The sequence below is a fragment of the Panthera tigris genome, chromosome A2, assembly GCF_018350195.1.
Source record: "Panthera tigris isolate Pti1 chromosome A2, P.tigris_Pti1_mat1.1, whole genome shotgun sequence".
NCBI lineage: Eukaryota > Metazoa > Chordata > Mammalia > Carnivora > Felidae > Panthera > Panthera tigris.
This window is the reverse complement of record NC_056661.1, coordinates 79,680,543-79,699,578: the sequence shown is the minus strand read 5'-3', so window position 1 is coordinate 79,699,578 and position 19,036 is coordinate 79,680,543. Positions and strand designations below refer to the sequence as shown.

Below are 19,036 nucleotides of genomic sequence, written 5' to 3'. Positions count from 1 at the left end.
TCTCAGTTAATTAGCTAAGGCAAGGTGTTATTTGATTGCTGTTCTTGTGAAAACAGGCAAAAATGTGTTTATCTTAACAATGAATGTTTACAGCTGATTAGTTCAGAGGCTAGTGTTAATGAGGCCAAGGTCAAGAAATGCTATTTTTTCATAGCCTGCTAATCACTTTATGCTTCACATTTGTAAACTTTGAGTCAGAAGTATCCTGTTTGTATAGTGACAACACAATACTAATCTATAGAACTATTCAGCAATACAAAAAGCCACAGTGTTCTTCCAAAGACAAAAATAATCAAGATCTATGAAATTTAAGATTAAATACAAGCCACAAAGAAATAAACACAAGGCCTAGTAGTTGGTACTGTAAGAGAAACAGTAATGAAAAATGAGATTTACCAAGGCAAAAGATACACTCCACATAATACTTAACCCAAGTACATGGTAAATAAAGATTTCATACAATTTAAATGTGCTTTGCCAACCTAGTCTGATACTTACTTGCATGGAAGTTACAATCTCAATATATACATCTTACTATACTGACTAAAAAATGTGAAAATACACCATTAACACAAATATGTGAGAAATACTCATTCAAAACATTTCAACAACTATACAAGAATAACCCTTCACAGTTTCAAACTAAAACCTCTGTAAGTACAGTTACATTTTTGAGACTGGCAGCAAATCGGAACAGATTAAGACATCAAAGTATTCCCATTTGAATATGCTAGCTTAATCTTTCAAACAACAAAAAGTATTTTAGTGAATATCATTTGTCAAAACAAAGTTTTAAAATTTACCTATGCTATAATCAGGGAAATACAAGACAAATGGCTCAAAGCACCCAGTATTTGGACGAAACTTTTCCCAAACAATTTCACTGAGAAAGAGAACAGTCACATTTCTGTCAGTCTGTAAAAGAAAGAAAAATAAAAGTAACTTTGCATTTAAAAATCTTAATCAGAGCAGCAATTCCATTTGAATTTTTCTTTCAAATAAATCCAGCAAAGTTACAATATATGACAAATTATTTGCATATTAATAGGTGTTATTTCAAAAACCTAATCAAGGAGTTCATCCACTTGCAAATTTTCAAACATAATCACTTAGAATTTCCATAAAACTTTTAGGTTAACGGACATTTCGGTTACTCATGAACGCTAGGGACAGTCACACAAGGGTTTATTTCATAGAAATGAAGAAACACATTTCCTTAATAATTAAGATCTTTTTATGTGAATTTTCAAAGAAATCATTAGTTTCAATCAATAAATAAAAACAATGTACAACTTAATATCTCTCATTAAAATAGCTACAGCAACCCAGAGAGAAAATAAGAGTTGAAGAAAAACAGATATGCAATCCCATATAACCATAATATTAGGAAATTTTTAAGTATTTTTAAAGGTTATTTTCATAAAAAATTATTGAGCAAAACATGAATAGACATTAAGAACATTAAGTACACACATAAAACACTGATGTTAGGTAAACAGTAATCTTTTGAAGTGTATTTAGAATGTATTACCAGTATACAAAAACAAGCAATAAGAATACAAGCGCAACATGTATGCTGTCCTCCAGAGTGGCCACAAATGCCCTATGGATGCTAGTTAGAATTAATCTGCAGACAGACTTCTGCATTTCAGTACAAATTTTAATTTTTTTCCTTATTCTTTTTGACATTTTCCAAGGTGACAAAGCAGGCATGATAGCTGTTTTGTTCTGTAACTATTCTTAGGATCCAATCACATAAATTATACTATACTCTGATGGTGATTTACTATTTATTGATTCCTAACTTACATGTAATCTTACATTCCAATTTCCATTACTTAGAAAAACATTCTTTTGGCTAATAAAGAAAGCTGAGTTCAATAAATTCATAATTCTACAAAAATCTAGCATCTTTATGAAAAAGAGAAAAAGATTTCTACTTTCAAATGTTGTCTTATAAACTTTTTAATTTTTAAGAATCCTTGAATTTATTTCTATAGGGATAAAAAGGGATGCTCTAAATACAATCTTGAATACAAGGCATTAAGTTGTTGTGCTTTCAAAAATGATTATCAAATCAAATCAAATAATAAAAAATGATTATCTAAAAGCATCTGAGGGGCGCCTGGGTGGCTCAGTCGGTTGGGCATCCGACTTTAGCTCAGGTCATGATCTCGCAGCTTGTGGGTTTGAGCCCCACGTTGGGCTCTGTGCTGACAGCTCAGAGCCTGGAGCCTGCTTCAGATGCTGTGTCTCCCTCTCTCTCTGCCCCTCCCCTGCTCGTGCTCTGTCTCTCTCTCTCAAAAATAAATAAACACTAAAAAAAATTTTTTAAATAAATAAGTAAAAATAAAAGCATTTGATAAAATCAGTTCAATAATAGAAAGGCCTAAAAAATAGAAGATATTTATCCATCTGAAAGGATTTTAAGCTGGTAATGTTCTCAAATGTTAAAGTACCTTCATATCATAACTTAATTGTACTCATATATATTAATAGAAAACATGAAATGCCTTTACTAGATTTCTCCTAAATTAAATACATTTTTTCAAATCAACCATGTTTCCAGAAATGTCAAAATAATACTTCTGTTTTATGGTAGAATTGAGATTACTTGAATCTTTTAATTTCCTTCAGTTTCCATAATTACAACTAAAAAAAGGCAGGGGGGTTGGGGGGAAGGCCTAACTCCGATGAAGGGACGCACCATGACCATGACTGGGCTTGAGGGGGAAACTGAGATAAGCTACGGTTTAAGAGCAAGAGGACAGCAAGAATATAGTTGGAAACCAGACAGGGAACCCCAGGACAACAGGGACAGTGGATGAGGTCATAAAAATAATCCACAAGCAACACAACAAAATAAAAAGAAGTGAAGGAGGAGGCATCTACTCAAAGAAGATGAGTTACTGGTCTCAGTAGTAAAATGCCAAGAGTTAATCAAACTAGCAAAAGCTAGACTGTGGCAAGAAATTTCCAGGATAGGTTACCAAGAGCTACACTTAACTCTCCTCCTGTCCTCTAACATCTCACCCCTGCTATTACTATTACTAAAAGTGAATTTTAGGGGTGCCTAGGTGGCTCAGTTGGTTAAGCAACCAACTTCAGCTCAGGTCATGATCTCATGGTTTGTGAATTCAAGCCCCACATCAGGCTCTCTGTTGTCAGCACAGAGCCCGCTTGGGATCCTCTGCCTCCCTATTCTGCCTCTCCCCTGCTTACACTCTCTCTCTCTCTCTCTCAAATATAAACACTACAAAAAAATAAATAAAAATAAAAGTGAATTTTAGGAATTGACCTTAGGCACACAATGATTTCAATGGCACTTGGAAAGCCTCTCTGAACTTCTGACAGTTTCTCAAATTTCAGTAATGTGTTCAGTAAATGTTCAACTTTTCAAAGTCAGAAATGATGTAAACATGGTCTCTCCAAATATTAACTTTCATTATAATGTTACTTAATACTTAAATACAGACATAAAACTGGTAGGTATAAACTATTTATGCTCAAAGCACTTACAGGATTATAAAACAAAAATAAATTTGTAAGTTAAATACAAAACTACAAAATCAATAAAATTTAAATTAACAGTGATTGAATATGATTAATAATAGTATTTTGATCAAACTAAATCTTACCCTCATAATTCTGGTACAAATGGGAAACAGCCACAGTTGAGTTTAGTATTCCTATACCAACTGATGTTGGTGAACAATGAATTCTCTCTCCAATTTTCTTTATTCAAACTACTGTAAAATCCTGGTTTTACCATATTATTATTATGTTTTGACCTGACACATATGCATATTAAGCCCATCCCTATTCTTTTCTTGTTAGCTCATAACAATTACAGTAGTATTAATACTATTCAGTACCAACACAATTATAAATTCAAACACAAAGCTGGTTTTGACACTGGCCAAGAGAGAGAACTGCAAATGACCCAAAACAGACCTACCTCTAGATTACTGATTCTCTAGATTACTGAAAATTTTAAAATTCTTACAGAAAGTTTAAAGTATAGGCTCCTACCATCTACTCCAGCAAACACCTAAAACCTTATAAAAGAGTAGGATTAGTCACTTCACAATTAGAAATGAAAAGCTAAAATAAAGAATAAATGTTACCAAGTCAAAAAGTGCTTTTACTTTGGAAAAATGTTCAACAACACTCACAGTAAAGAAACACAAGTTAAAATTATGTTAAGATTCATTTCTCACCTGTCAGATTGGCAAAAGGAAAATATTTGACAAGACAATCAATTGATTAGGTCATAGGGCGAAAAGACCCATGCATTACTTACCAATTCTTGTAACCTAAGAAACCCAGGCAAAAGATTTGCTTCCATATCTCTTAGATATTCTGCTTTGTCTAGAACCTTATAAAAAAAAAATGCAGTGTCAAAATCGATTTACAAAGCCCTCTATAAAACATTTATATAATATACTCCACAATTCACAATTTTCTATGTTAAAAAGAAAAATTATAACCTATGAATTAATTTTCAACTGGTATTTACATTTGTAGAAGACATTTCAAATTAGCAAATTAAAAAAGACTACTTACATCGTATTTTAACCCAAGTTTCTAAATAGAAAATGAATCACAGCCACATTAAAAGTTTCTTTTATAGGTATATTACCAATGCTCTAAGGATATCTCACTAGGTGTACAAGACATAGAACTAGAAGCATTTTTTATTCCATTTGATAAAAGTTAAATTTTTGTTCAGTTATGATAATACTATTGGGATTATATTATTTTAAAAGGTACTTATCTTCCAGAAACACACAGTATACATATTATATGTAGCTCTAGCACATATTCATGGGTGATATATGATATATAGAGATAGAATGTTTATATTCATTTATAGATAACATAATATGATGCAGGAAACAATGATGGGATAAAGACACAAGTGTGACCACATGTTAATAATAACTGAAGCTGGGTGATGGGTTCACTAGAATATATTACACTATTCTCCATATATGTTTGAAATTTTGATAAAACATGTTAAAAAAAAAAAAAAAAAACTTACTTCAAGAAGTCATCCATTAGTCCATAAAAAAAAATCAAGGTCTTCAAAGCATTGTCTAAAATATTTAATCTATTTAATCTAACCTTTGTTTTTACTTTTTGTTATGTTTTACTTTTTGTTTTTTCTATCCACCTCCACTTTTCTCTTCTACCATCTTGCTGGATTATGTTAAAGCAAACCTCAGACATACTATTCCATCCATAAATATGTCATATGTAGATCTAAGAGGTGAAGACTTTTTTTAAAAAAACATAACCTCAGTATCATTATCATGCCTAAAAAATTAACAATATTCTGTAACGTCATGTAATAACCAGTATTCAAATTTCCCGATTTGTCCCACAAATGCCTCCTTAGAGTTCACTTATTTGATTCAGGATCCAAAAAGGTTCATATATTGAATATTCTCATATTTGGTTTGTCTTCTGGTCAATTTTAAATTATAACATTTCCCCTGACCCTTCCTTTTTTTGCTGTTATATATTCATTGAAGTAAACAGGTCATCTGTTGGGTAGAATTTTCCATATTCTGAATTGGCTGACTGCATCTCCTATATCCCCTATATTTCCTGTACAATAGTCAATAAATCTAGGGGTCTGGTAAGATTCAGGTTCAACTTTCGGGCAAGAATACTTCACAAATAGTGCTCTATATTTCTTATTGAATCACATCAGCAGGTACACAACACGTGACTATCTCTCTTGTGATGTTAAGATTGATTGAGTTTCAGGTATTGTCAGCCTGATCCATCCATTATAAAGTTCCCTAGCAGCCTTTCACCAAATGATTTCAATTGATGATCACTGCCTATATCTAGAACTTTGTTAGGGACTATAACACTCTAATTTTCTAGGATTCTTTCTTCATTTATTGGAGGACATTTTTCTAGAAAGAACTTCTCCTCATCTGTTAGTTCCTCAGAAATAAAGTTCACACAGGACATAAGGGATAAATGCTTGATTCTTTCCTTTAATCTACCAACTTTCAAAATAAGTTTGTGCCTCTGTGGTTGCTGTAACACATCATCACACAAATGTGGTGGCTTGAAACAGACTAAAAATTTATTCTCTCACAGTTCTGGAAGCCATGTCTGAAATCAGTTTCGTGGGGCCAAAATCAAGGTGTCTGCAGGGCTACACTCCCTCCAACAGCTCTAAGGTAGAATACATTCTTTGCCCCCTCAGCTTCTGGTGGCTGCCAGTATTCTTTGGCTTGTGGCTGCATCACTACATAATCCAAGGCCAGCATCTTCCAGTTTCTCACTTATTCTGTTTGCCTCTGCTTCCATTACCTGGCTGCCTCTTTTATGTGTGGTTTAGTCAAACCTCTCTTTGCCTCTCTCCTACACAAACATTTGTGATTGCATTTTGGGCTCGCCCAGATAAACCTGGTAAATCTCCCCATCTCTAGATCCTTAAGTTAATCACATTTCCAAAGGCCTTTTTTCCAAGGGGCCATTTACAGGTTCCAGGGATTAGGACCTAATATCCTCAGGGGCCATTATTTAGCCTACTACAGTGCCCTAGTAAATGAAATTCTCATGGTAACCAATGAGCTGAGGTTTTGTGATTTTTATATATTTGTTGTCATTATGAATTCATGGATTTTAACACATCTATTGTGCTTCCATCTAATGAATTGACTGTTCTTTTTGATGGCCAAACCATACCATGTTTGGCCAGTGGAAGCCTCTTCAAACTAGTTTCTAGGTCCTTTTTGTCCCCCCAGCTTTGAAATATAACTGACATATAACACTGCATAAGTTTAAGGTACACAATGTGTTGATATGATACACTTAATACTGCAAAATGATTCCCATCATAAATTTGGCTGACACCTCCATCACCTCACATAATTATCATTTCTTTTTCATGGCAAGAACATTTAAGGTCCACTCTACTCTCTTAGCAACATTCAAGTATATATAACACAGTATAGCATTAACTATAATCACCATGTTGTACATTAGATTCCCTAGAACTTACTCACCTTATAACTAGAAGCATGTACTCTTTGACCAACATCTCTCCATTTCCCTTATCCCACAGTCCCTAGTAACCAACCATTTTACTTTGTTCCTGAGTTTGGCTTTTTAGATTCCACATAGAATTGTCTCTGCCAGACTTAGTTCACTTAGCATCATGCCCTCAAGGTCCATCCATGTTGTCACAAATGGCAGGATTTCCTTCTTTCTCATGGCTGAACGATATTCCATTGTATGTATGTATATGTGTGTGTGTGTGTGTATGTATGTGTATGTATGCATATACATATACATATATATATGCATGTATACACACATACACACACACAATCTTCTTTATTCATTCATCCACTGATGGACACTTAGGTTGTTTCTATGATTTGGCTATTGTGAATAAAACTGCAATCAACATGGGAGTGCAGATATCTCTTTGACACCCTGATTTCATCTCCTTCATATATATACTCAGAAGTTGGATTGTGGAATCATATGGCAGTTCTATTTTTAATGTTTTAAGGAACCTCCACACTTTTTTCCATAGTGGCTGTACCAATTAACCTTCCCCTAAGAACAGTGCACAAAGATTCCCTTTTCTCCACATCCTCACCAATATTTATCTCTTGTCTTTTGGATAATAGGCATCCAATAGGTGTGAGGTGATATCTCATGGTTTTGATTTGCACTTCCTTGATGATTAGTGATGTTGAGCACCTTTTCATGTACTTGTTGACCATCTGTATGCCTTCTTTGGAAAAATGTCTATTCAGGTCCTCTGCTCATTTTCTAACCAGATTTGTTTGTTTTTGCTATGGAGTGTACGAGTTCTTTATATATTTTGGATATTAATCCCTTGTTCAGTAGATGATTGCAAGCATTTTCTCCTATTCTGTAGAATGCCTTTTCATTTTAGTGATTATTTCTTTTGCTATGCATAAGCTTTTTTAGTTCAGTGTAGTCCTACTTCTCACTTTTGTTGCTTGCTCTCTTGGTATCATATTTTAAAAGCTGTTGCCAAGACCACTGCCAACAAACATTTCCTCTAGGTTTTTTGGGGTTTTTTTCCCCCTAGGAGTTTTATGGTTTCAGTTTTTACACTTAAGTCTCTAATTCATTTCAAGTTAACTTTTGTGAATGGTGTAAGACAGGGGTCTAACTTCACTCTTCTGCATGTGGCTACCCAATTTTCCCACTGCCATTTATTGAAGACACTAGCCTTTCCTCACTGAGCATTCTTGGCTCTCTTGCCAAATATTAGTTGACCGTATGTATATGGGAAGGTTTATTTCTGTGCTCTCAATTCTGTTCTGTTGGTCTGTTTTTATGCTAGTACCATACTGTTTTACTATAGCTTTATGGTATAGTTTGAAATTAAGAAGTATAATGCCTCAAGTTTTTTCTTCTTTCTCCGCACAGCTTTGGCTATTCCATCTTTTGTGATTCCACACAAATATTAAGATTGTTTTTTCTATCTCTGAGAAAAATGTCATTTGAATTTTGATAAGGATTGCACTGAATCTATAGATGGCTTTGGGTACTATGAACATTTTAACAATATTAATTCTTTCAATATGTGACCTTCTGTGTCTTTTTGAAATGACCCTAGTTATAATGATAGTTACCTAGCTTTCTATTATGGCAAAATGTTGTAGGTTTATCTCGTGCGTTTTCTTCTCAGAACTGAAGTAAAGAAAGCTGGCGTCTTTTTTTCAAAAACATTTACACTTTATTAACAAATCCTACTAGAAATTATGATAATTTAAAATAGGAATAAAATTAAAATGCAAAGAATATAATATTATTTCCCTAAGTAGTCCAAATTGTTTTGTAACTGTTTTATTAACAGACAGCTTGAAACAATCTATGTGAGTAATCAACTTAAGATATTTCACTTCTAATTAGACAAAATAAAGCTAAAATTATTTACTGCTAAAAAGCTATAAATTAGTTTCTCTACGATGCAATTATGCAATTTCCCCATCAATCTCCATTTAAATAACTCTCTAATCCAGGACACAGATTAATACAAATAACTGGTCTGTTTTTATGCCCATTTTAATGCAAAACACAAAGCTAAGCAGTAAATTAATAGTTCATTCTTCTAATTTAATCTAGTTAACCCACTATAATGATTTTATGATATTCTAATAAACGATCCTTCTTCAAAAGCAGTTAACAGATAACTAATATTCAGAGAGATAAAAAATTTTAATTCAGATCCAAACATTTATCTTAATAATTTACACAAAAGCATTCTAATAGACGCTTGATTTGCAAGTTGGTTTACTGACTAGAAAATATTCTCCCACCTTTCTTTAAGTATTGAAATGTACCAATTCATATATTAGAAGGCTGAACAGTCTACAGATGTACTCCTAAAAATTTTCCACACTAGGGACGCCTGGGTGGCTCAGTGGGTTGAGCGTCCACTTTGGCTCAAGTCATGGTCTCACAGCTTGTGAGTTCAAGCCCCGTGTCGGGCTCTGTGCTGACAGCTCAGAGCCTGGAGCCTGCTTCGGATTCTGTGTCTCCCTCTCTCTCTGCCCCTAACCCACTCACATTCTGTCTCTGTGTCTCTCAAAAATAAATAAACATTAAAAAAAAAAGTTCCACGCTAAACACCTCGAAACTTTTTCACACTTCATGTTTAGTCAATTAACAAGTACTTACTGAATACCTACTTTTATCCACTGCATCTGAAAAAATGAGTGGGCCCTACTTATTCATCAAGGCTGTTCCTAGAATTTTTTGTTGTTGTTGTTTTATTGAAGTAATCCCTACACCCAACATGGGACTCGAACTCAGAATCCTGAGATTAACAGTCTGCATGCTCTTCCAACTGAGCCAGCCAGCTGCCCCTGTTTCTGCAGTATTGATTTTTTCCTCCTACCTAACCTCCTACCTAAAGACATTCAGCTTTGCAACTCTCTTTGTTGTCATCCACATATACCGAGGTCATTCCCTTTCATTCTTTAAATATTACAGTTTCTTACTAACACTTCTCTAATATAACTCCTATACTTTTTGGATATTTCAAAACCCACATTAATGACCCCCTTCTGATATGGACTCTTAATTCCTTAAATTCCTCTCCACCAGTGATCTTGTCTCCTACGTTATCTTACTGAAAGACCAACTTATTTCTTAGAACACTGGTTTCTGAGGTATGTATGACCTGTGGCCCCCTGGGGGTGGGAAGGGTGGTCCCTGATACCCTTTCAAAAGGTCGGCAACGTCAAAACTATTTTCATAATAGTACTGAAATATTATTTGCCTTTTTCACCATGTTGATATTTGCACTGATGGTGTAAGTAATGGTGGGTTAAACTAGAGTTGCTTTAGCATCAATCAACTTAATGGTGTGAAACTATGCTAGTAGTAGCTGTATTCTTCACTTATTCACTTGCATTTTAAAAGAAATTATATTTCCGCCTCTGAGAAGATGAAGTATATACTTTTTCCTATTTCTCCTGCTAATTAAAACTAAGAATCTTGAATACTGTACATAAAACGAACAGGGTTATGAAAGGCAGAGAGAAGGCAGGCCAGCTTGGACGGAGGAACGACAACTCACCTTAGAGAGTATATTGCCTGAGCTGTCTTTTTGCCACACATAGCCCATATGTAGAGCTGAAGAAGCCAGCAACACAGAAAGGCTAATGAAAATATGCCAAAAAAGCCCCACCAAAACCCTGGTTTCCCTAGTCAAAGGACCAGGAAAGAGAGAGGCTAGCAAGACTTCCAGAACACTGCAACTTCCTCAAGTTTTCTTTATACATCACTGATTTCTTCTCTGTCCTCATTTGTTTTTCCTTATCTCCTCATCACATAACCAATGGGTTGCCCCAAGACTCAGGCACTTGACTCGCCTCTTTTCTACTCACTCACCCTCTTGGTGAGCTAATAGCCCCTCAGCTTTAAACACTACTACCTCTAAGGGCGTCTCAGTGATCTCAGTCAGTTAAGCATCCAACTCTCAATTTGGCTCAGGTCATGTTCTCATGGTTCATGGGTTTCAGCCCCACATTGGGCTATATGCTGAAACTGCAGAGCCTGCTTGGGATTTTCCCTCTCTCTCTCTCTCTCTCTCTCTCTCTGACCCTCCCCTGCTCTCTCTTTCTCTCAAAAAAATAAAAAAAATTTTTTTATTAAAAAAAAAAAAGGACTACTACCTCTATTCTCATAACTCCAAAATTGTAGTTCCAAAATGGACCTCTCTTGACCCAAGACTCCAGTGTCCAAGTGCCAACTGAACATCTGTACTTGATTTAACATGCCCAAAACCAAACTCCTGATCACTCCTTCCCTGCCAACAAGATCCCACTAAGATAATGACAACTCCATCCTTTCAAGTGCACAAAAACTTCTGAGTCATCCTTAACTTTGTTCTTTCTCTCCTCCTCTGTATTCAATCTATCAGAAAATTCTGTCAAAATATATCCAAACCACTTCTTACTACATCTACTGCTACCAGTCTGGTCTAACCCAACATGATGTTTGGCCTAGATTATCATAAATGCCTCAGAACCAGCTGTATTAGTTTCCTACGGCTGCCATAAGAAAGCACCACCAACAGGGTGACTTTAACAACAGAAATTTATTATCTCATGGTTCCAGAAGCTAGAAGTCCAAGATCAAGGTGCTGGCATGACCATGCTTCCTCCAAAGGTACTACTGGAGGAACTGTTCCTGATCTCTCTCCTGGTTTCTGGTAGTCCCTTGGCTTGCGGCAGCATAGCTCCTATCTTTATGTGGCATCCTCCCTATGTACATGTCTTATCTCCAAATTTCCTCTTTTTATAAAGACACCAGTCATACTAAATTAGGGGCCCAAACTACTTAACTTCATCTTAATTAGAACTGCAATGACCCTATTTCCAAAAGGTCGCATTCTGAGGTACCAGGGGTGAGAACTTCACCATATGAATTTTTGGGGGAAAGAATTCAACCCATAATGCTGGTCTGCATGCTTCTATCCTTGTACTCTTCATTTGATCTCAACATTACCACTCTCCCCCTTACTTAAACTAGCCTAACCACAATGGCCTCCTCGATATTCTCTGAATACACAAAGCATGTTCCAGGCTTTGTACTCATACGTTCATCTCTTTGCCTGGAATACTCTTTTTTCATGTATCTTCATGGCTTACTCCTCACCTCCTTCAGGTTTCAGCTCAGTTATCATCATCTCAGTGAGATCTTCTCTGTCTTCTCTATTTAGAAAAATAACTACTCTCCCTCACCCAATTGGTTCTCCTTTACTCTATTAGCTTATTATATCTGACACACTACTATTAACCTGCTTTTCATGTATCTTCCTCAACTATACTATAAACTGCAAGAAGGCAAGGGACTCTAATTTGTTCTGTGTTCTATCGCCAGTACCTAAAACAGTGCCTGGCACATAGGAAGTGCTCAGTAATTATTTGCTGAATAAGTAAATGAGCGAAATGAAAATGTGGAAGGAACTATTTTATACATTTCAGGAGATGCGAGATACAAGAATCTATAAGATTTGGTCCCTTCAGGGAGTTTACAACTTGGCGGTTTTGATAAGGCATTATATTAAAATTTAATTCCAATTCCAGAGGTAATCATTTTTTTAAAAAGGATTAAAGTATTATAAAAATCCACTAAAACAGTACACATTTTCAGTTGTCTGCTAATCATTTTCACATTGATATAACAACTATGATTCAAACTTAACCAACCAAAAATCAATTGATTCATCTTTCCCCACAAACCTACTCTGTACACAGTGGAAGAATTTGACCATTGCTGTGTCTTCCATTTATTCCTTTCTGCATCTTCTGCCCCAAGTCTAGTCCAGGCCCAAATTTCCTCTAATTTAAACAGCTATAAAAGCCTAAAAATCATTCCTTTAGACTTGAGTCTGTCATCACTCACCGCCTCCCATCTATTTAATATGACTTGCATGTTAAACATATTTGCTGCTCTAAAATCTCTACTACCTCCTCACTGACTAGTACATGAAATAGAGCACTTTAGTAGTTTTCAAGATACTCTATTTTCTGCCTCCCTTACCTTCCTAGCTTTTTTCTCCCTTCATACATTATTACCCACCAAAACCAGACTACTTTCATTCCCTGGCTTCCACTGCATTTGCATACCTTTCCTTACATAATTCCCAACATCTACAATTCCCCTTCTTCAGTTTCTTCCTATAATCCTCTAATTATCCTTTCAGGTCTATCTCAAATGCTATCACCTCATGAAGCTGGACCACATATGCCTTCATCAGTACTCTGTGTCTCATGGTTATCACTTACCACACTCACACATGATCAGATGTAGTATACGTCACAACTCCTCCATTACACTGAAGTTCCCTTTGGATAAAAAATACATCTAAAACATTTCTGTATCCCAAAAGCCCGTTGCACAGTGTGCTATACATAATGAGACTCAAAACAAATATACAGAAATTGACCCAATAAACAAACCAGTTTTCAAATAGATGATATAATGAAATTAAATTACTTACGATATATACAGTCTGATCCTTGAGACTTTCAGCTTTGGTTACTTGTTTAAATAAGCGAACAAAATCATTAAATGTTTCACAGGTTATGTGGGTAGGACATCGATTCTCTGAAGAACTAAGATGATTCAATTTGTTTAAAATTTGTTCTAAGAGCAGCCTCAAGGTAAAGCATTCAACACAATTCACAAAGACATGTGGGAGCTGAAAACAACAACAAAATGTAAACAGAACAGAAAACACACATATCCAGTAACGGCTCTGCTGGATGTTCTCCACTTGTCCTTCTGATCTACATCTCCCCGCCCGCCACCATTCCCCAACCTGCTCTGTGTCCCAGGAGGCTAGCCACTACAGACGATATCATTCACACTCTCATATTTTCTGGCTCCAGTTGGATTCAGCCAACGAGAAGAACCAGGGGCCTGAAGGAAGCGGTAATAGAAAAATGAATATTCCCTTACCTCACACCCTGTCTCTCAGTGGCCCACAGTTCCACCATGGCTACATTCTTCTACCAAAGGCCACAGCTTCAGCCTGCCAGCCCCTCATCTAAAGCTACAGCTCTTGCTGTGAGCTGGTAACAATACCCTCCTATGGTCCGTTCAGGTCCAGGGAAGGCTAAAGCTCTCCATGCTTTACCACCCCTTATTGATTCCCTTAACATTTCTTCAGCCTTTGTACAATAGTATCTTCATTAAACTCACTTCAATTATTTGAGTTTGCCATTTGTTTCCTACGAGGATTCAGAGCAAACTTGTACTTCCCTCTAAAAAATTCTTACCAAAAAAACCCCAAGTATGTGTTAAAACTCTTAGTAGGAATTTCACACTAATTTTAAGGTAATATTCTAATGATGAACAAACCTGGATCAAAAAGAATTTTAAGAGTTTGAAACCACAGTAATCCCCCTATAAGGATTAAGCTAGCTCTTCATTTAAAGATCAAAATGGAGGTAATTCGAGAAGTAACAAGGAAACAAAGACTTGCTTACAAATATGTTCTGTTCTCAAAATGAAATCACAAAAGCAGTACTGATCATTCTGAGGAAGATAATTTTTGGCATCTGGCACAAATAATGGGACCTATAACTATTTTTAGTGACATTCCACAAATTTCAACCAAGAAGGAAGCCTTTTTTCTCTTTCAGGGTAACAATGTAACTAAGGCTACTTTATACTTCTTATAAGGCCTCTTTTACCCTATTCCCTTGCAAACTAGAGTCCAAAATATCCCAAACAAAATTTAGTCTGAAATGCCCAGGTGGCTCAGTCAGTTGAGCACCCAACTCTTGATTTTGGCTCAGGTCATGATCCCAGGGTTATTCTTACCTCTAAAGTTTTCAACAAAGTTTGTGTTACATAGGTCTTTCCACTGGCAGTATGCCCATAAATAAAAATTGATGGAAAGCTGAAATGATGTCTCTAAGAGAGAAAAGACAAGTATCAGTCCATACATTAAAAAAACAGAAAATAAACAATTATCTACTCATGAGAAAGGTTTTCATGGTAAAGTAAAATATTCGATCCAAATTATTTCAACAATGACCATACACTGGATCTATGTTCACACTGTGAACTTACTTGAGTTCAATCCTAAGCACATTCTCTATTAAGCACTTTATTAAGATTAAAATTTCTGGGGTGCCTCAGTCGGTTAAGTGTCTGACTCTTGATTTCAGCTGTGTTCATGATATCATGGTCATGAGATCAAGCCCTGCATCAAGCTCCATGCTGGGCATGGAGCCTGCTTGGGAATCTCTCTCCCCCTCTGTTCCTCCCCTGCTCATGTTCTCTCTCAGGGAAAAAAAAAAAAAAAAAAAAAAAATTAAAATTTCTGAAAAACTATACTTGGCATATTTAGTATATACTATATATCTACATGCTATATATGCAGTATATATGTATTTATACTTTTTATTACTGTGCAGGTTCATATATAAGAACTCTTATATTCTCAAATTTACAGGAGATTTCAGAGATATTTCCAGGATAACTTTACCATACTCCATTTTTATCTTAACTCTTTAAAGAATATACTCCCACAGTCTGCAACTTCACTGTACATTTTAAAGCTTCGAAGCTAAGTATATATGATCACAAAGTTAGAAGGAATTTCAAGAGTCTCCTGTTCTTAGGAAAATTTACAGGATACTTTTAAATTATACATACTACATTTAGCCTGGCCTAAATGTACACATTTCATCAAATAAAACAATGATGAAATCTACATAGCATATATTTCAAAATACATATTCCCAAGATCTTCCTGCAATTTGTTAAGAGTCAGGTGCCTAGTGAAAAGTAAAGATTGTCAAACGTCCTTCTATTGGTCTCATTAATATTACAAATATGTTTCATTCATTTATTAGACACCTACCAAATGCTGAAAACTATAATAATGCATTGAAGAGTACAAATACCTGTTAAAAGACAATCTGCTTTGGAAGAGTTCATAGTCCAGTGGGACACAATCATTTTAAAAAATAATCACAAAAAAATTGGATGACGCAATTTCCACAAGAAAGTAGAGTCTCTATGATCATCATCATCACTGCATTAACAGTCACATTTATTACATACTAGCCACTAAGTCACACATTTCCTTTTGCAAGACAAATCAGGGACTCAGATTTACACAGGAAAAAACTTTTTTTTTGTTTTTATTCTTTTTATTTTTTATTTTAATGTTTATTTATTTTTGAGAGAGAGAGAGGTAGAACATGAGCAGGGGAGGGCAGAGAGGGAGAGAGAGACACAATATCCGAAGCAGGCTCCAGGCTCTGAGCTGTTAACACAGAGCCCAATGCAGGGCATGAACTTACAGACCGTGAGATCATGACCTGAGCCGAAGTCAGAAGCTTAAGGGACTGAGTTACCCAGGCACCCCCTTTTTTTTTTTTAAACTTTTTAAAAAAGTTTTAGTATTTATTTTGAGAGAGAAAGAGAGAGAGAACAAGCAGGGAAGGGACAGAGAGAGAGAGAGAGAATCCCCCCAAGCAGGCTCCACACTGTCAGCACAGAGCCGGAGGCAGGGCTTGATCTCACGAACTGTGAGATCATGACCTGAGCCGAACTCAAGTCAGAAGCTTAACCGACTGAGCCACCCAGGCACCCTTCCCAGAAAAAACTTTCTAACTGCATATCTCCATGGTAAAAGCAGCCCCCAAATAGAGTTAAGATGGATGTTTTAGTATACAAACCCTTTAAGTTTATACCTAACAATCTTGTGAATTAACTGGCTCAAAAATGCTATCCCAAGAATTAAATGCATGCTTGCTGAACATCTCTACTATCCAAATACCTATAAAGAGAAGGTCAAGACATCCTTCAGGAAAATTTTTCCAAACTACACTAAAACACTCCTTTTCTAGAATCCTACCACACTGGTCTGCAGCCACTATTTGAGGCTTAGTAATATTCCACCTTTAAACATCTTTCAATTGTTACCTAGAATTATACTGAACTCTTGCACTGTTACTTAACCTTTCATGGTCATGCTTAAATCTTCTTAACCAACTGCAATAGGCCAGGATCTGGCACAGTGCCTCATATAGAGAAGAGGCTCAGTAAATACTTATTTGCTGAGCAAATAAAAAAATCTGCTTAGAAATATGAACCAGGGTTTTTTAGTTTAGTTTTGTTTTTTTTACAGTTTTTTGGATCTCGCACATGCACAGCACCTTGAAAAAAAGCCATTATTAATATTGTTAAATGTGATTTGTAGTAAGCGCAAAGGTCAAAACCCTTTCTGTGACCAACACCAAACCCATACCAGTCATCTCTGTTGGCCAATATTCTCTTTCTAGAGGACTGCTTCTAGTTGTGGTGATCTGGGCTTACCACTTCCAAGGAAGGAATGCATAAAGCATAACCAAGAAAGTATTTCAGTGACGATATGGATAACTCTAACTGAACGCATGATAACCAGAATACTAACTGAGGATGCAGTCATTGACCTCTTACTTCCCTAACTACTGTGCACCTTTAGAAGAACTTTTCCATACTTCGCAGACTCAGACAGTCACCCAACATTCTTAGTTGGATACAAGTACTTAAGAAAGCAAACCAGAAGATGGCTGAGAGGGAGGGATGAGTCTAAGCCTAAACTCTCATTTCCTCCCCTCGCAGATAAGACCCAAGTCTGATTAACTTAACTCCATGCCTAATTAATGAAGCTGAAGCAAAAGGCTCACCAAAAGCCACCAGAAAACAAATAGATGAAATTGCGAACTGGTGAACATTACCTCCTAAAGATGGCACTTACCCTCCTCTCACAAGCATCACCTGAACTGCTGGTCAAAAATTCTAGACAGAGATCTCAAGGCTTTTCAATTCTGGAAAAGCTACTAAAGTCTTAAACCTGAAGACTGCCTTGGCCCTCACGAGTCTTGCAAACCACCACCTATATCCAGGCTTCATTTACCTCAATGAAACGGGCCAACTTACATTCGGAAAAAAAAAAAAAAATACTGCAAACACACCTGTTGTATAAAGTCTTGTTCAGCTGGGGTAAGATACTAAGCAACTTCCAGTAGCTACTTTGGGGTAACCATCTCAAAAGCGTGGCGTGTGTAAACGAACACGTCCTGGGCCAACGTCCTGTGTGTGGTGCTGCCTGTGCCGTTTTCTTGTAAAGGTACTAATAAGTTACTTTGGGTGTAGGAGTGGGGTAGACCTACAATAACCCCTGTTCTCAATGCAAAAATATGGAGTACTGCCCCACAATCCAAACACGAAACTAAAAAACAATTAGAACATGTCGCAAGGCCACGGAAACGTTTGCCTCCGGGATTTGGAAGAGAAAAGATAGTTTCACACAATACCTCTCCAAACAGGGACTGCAAGGTGGACACTTGGGACTCGCGACAAAGCACCGTGTTTTCCAAGTGAGGCATTCCGGCGAGTACCACAGGGCAGGGCAGCACCCAGCCAGCTCCCGGTCCAGCTCCAGCACCCAAGCCGCAGCCTCACCTCCGCCCACAGTCCCGGCTCCCGCCGGAAACCAGACTTGCGAGGCTGTGGGCGGGGCCGGCGTGCCCGTGCGTCGACATGACGGCAGCGCGCACGCGAAACGTCACCCCGCCCTCATTTTCCAAGGTCCGAGCGGCGGGTCTTTTTCCTCTTCGCTGTGAGGTTTTGCTTGCGTACTGTTGGTGTTTGGGCATCTCGTTTGCAGGTGTTCGCCGTTCAAAGGCCAGGAGAGCACGTGGGGATGGATGAACCGAAAAACGCCTGGAAGGAGCTACGGGCACCGCGGGTTCCTAAGGACCCGCGACCCCGTAGCTTTGATTTTTTTGCCTGCAAAAACCTTGAGTCCCAGGAGCTCTCGTTCCTTAGGCGCCATCGAGGGAAAGAAGGCAGGCATGGAGCTGAGGCCCCTCTCCTTATAGGGGCATGAGGAAGGCGGACTGAGATAATCGCTAGTCTAAAGATGGCCTTTTTTCTCCTATGAGGGTGTCAAAATTAGAGGTCTCCAGTGCAAAGAAAGGGTGAAATGGGGTTGAAC

The 19,036-nt window shown here is 36.9% G+C and overlaps 1 protein-coding gene across 2 annotated transcripts in view; it reads right to left on the bottom strand.

Moving 5' to 3' along the window:
• Positions 1-18,513, bottom strand: part of ORC5 (origin recognition complex subunit 5) — an 80,671-nt gene extending 62,158 nt beyond the window's left edge. For both annotated transcript variants that reach the window (XM_007083933.2, XM_042964892.1), the window contains exons 1-5: positions 18,354-18,513; positions 14,860-14,952; positions 13,532-13,732; positions 4,304-4,378; positions 804-915 (exon numbers count right to left, since the gene is read on the bottom strand). In XM_007083933.2, the coding sequence (XP_007083995.1) occupies positions 804-915; positions 4,304-4,378; positions 13,532-13,732; positions 14,860-14,952; positions 18,354-18,425 (553 nt within the window). In that variant the 5' untranslated portion in view covers positions 18,426-18,513. The remainder of the gene's footprint in view (positions 1-803; positions 916-4,303; positions 4,379-13,531; positions 13,733-14,859; positions 14,953-18,353) is intronic.
• Positions 18,514-19,036: the final 523 nt, after the last annotated feature.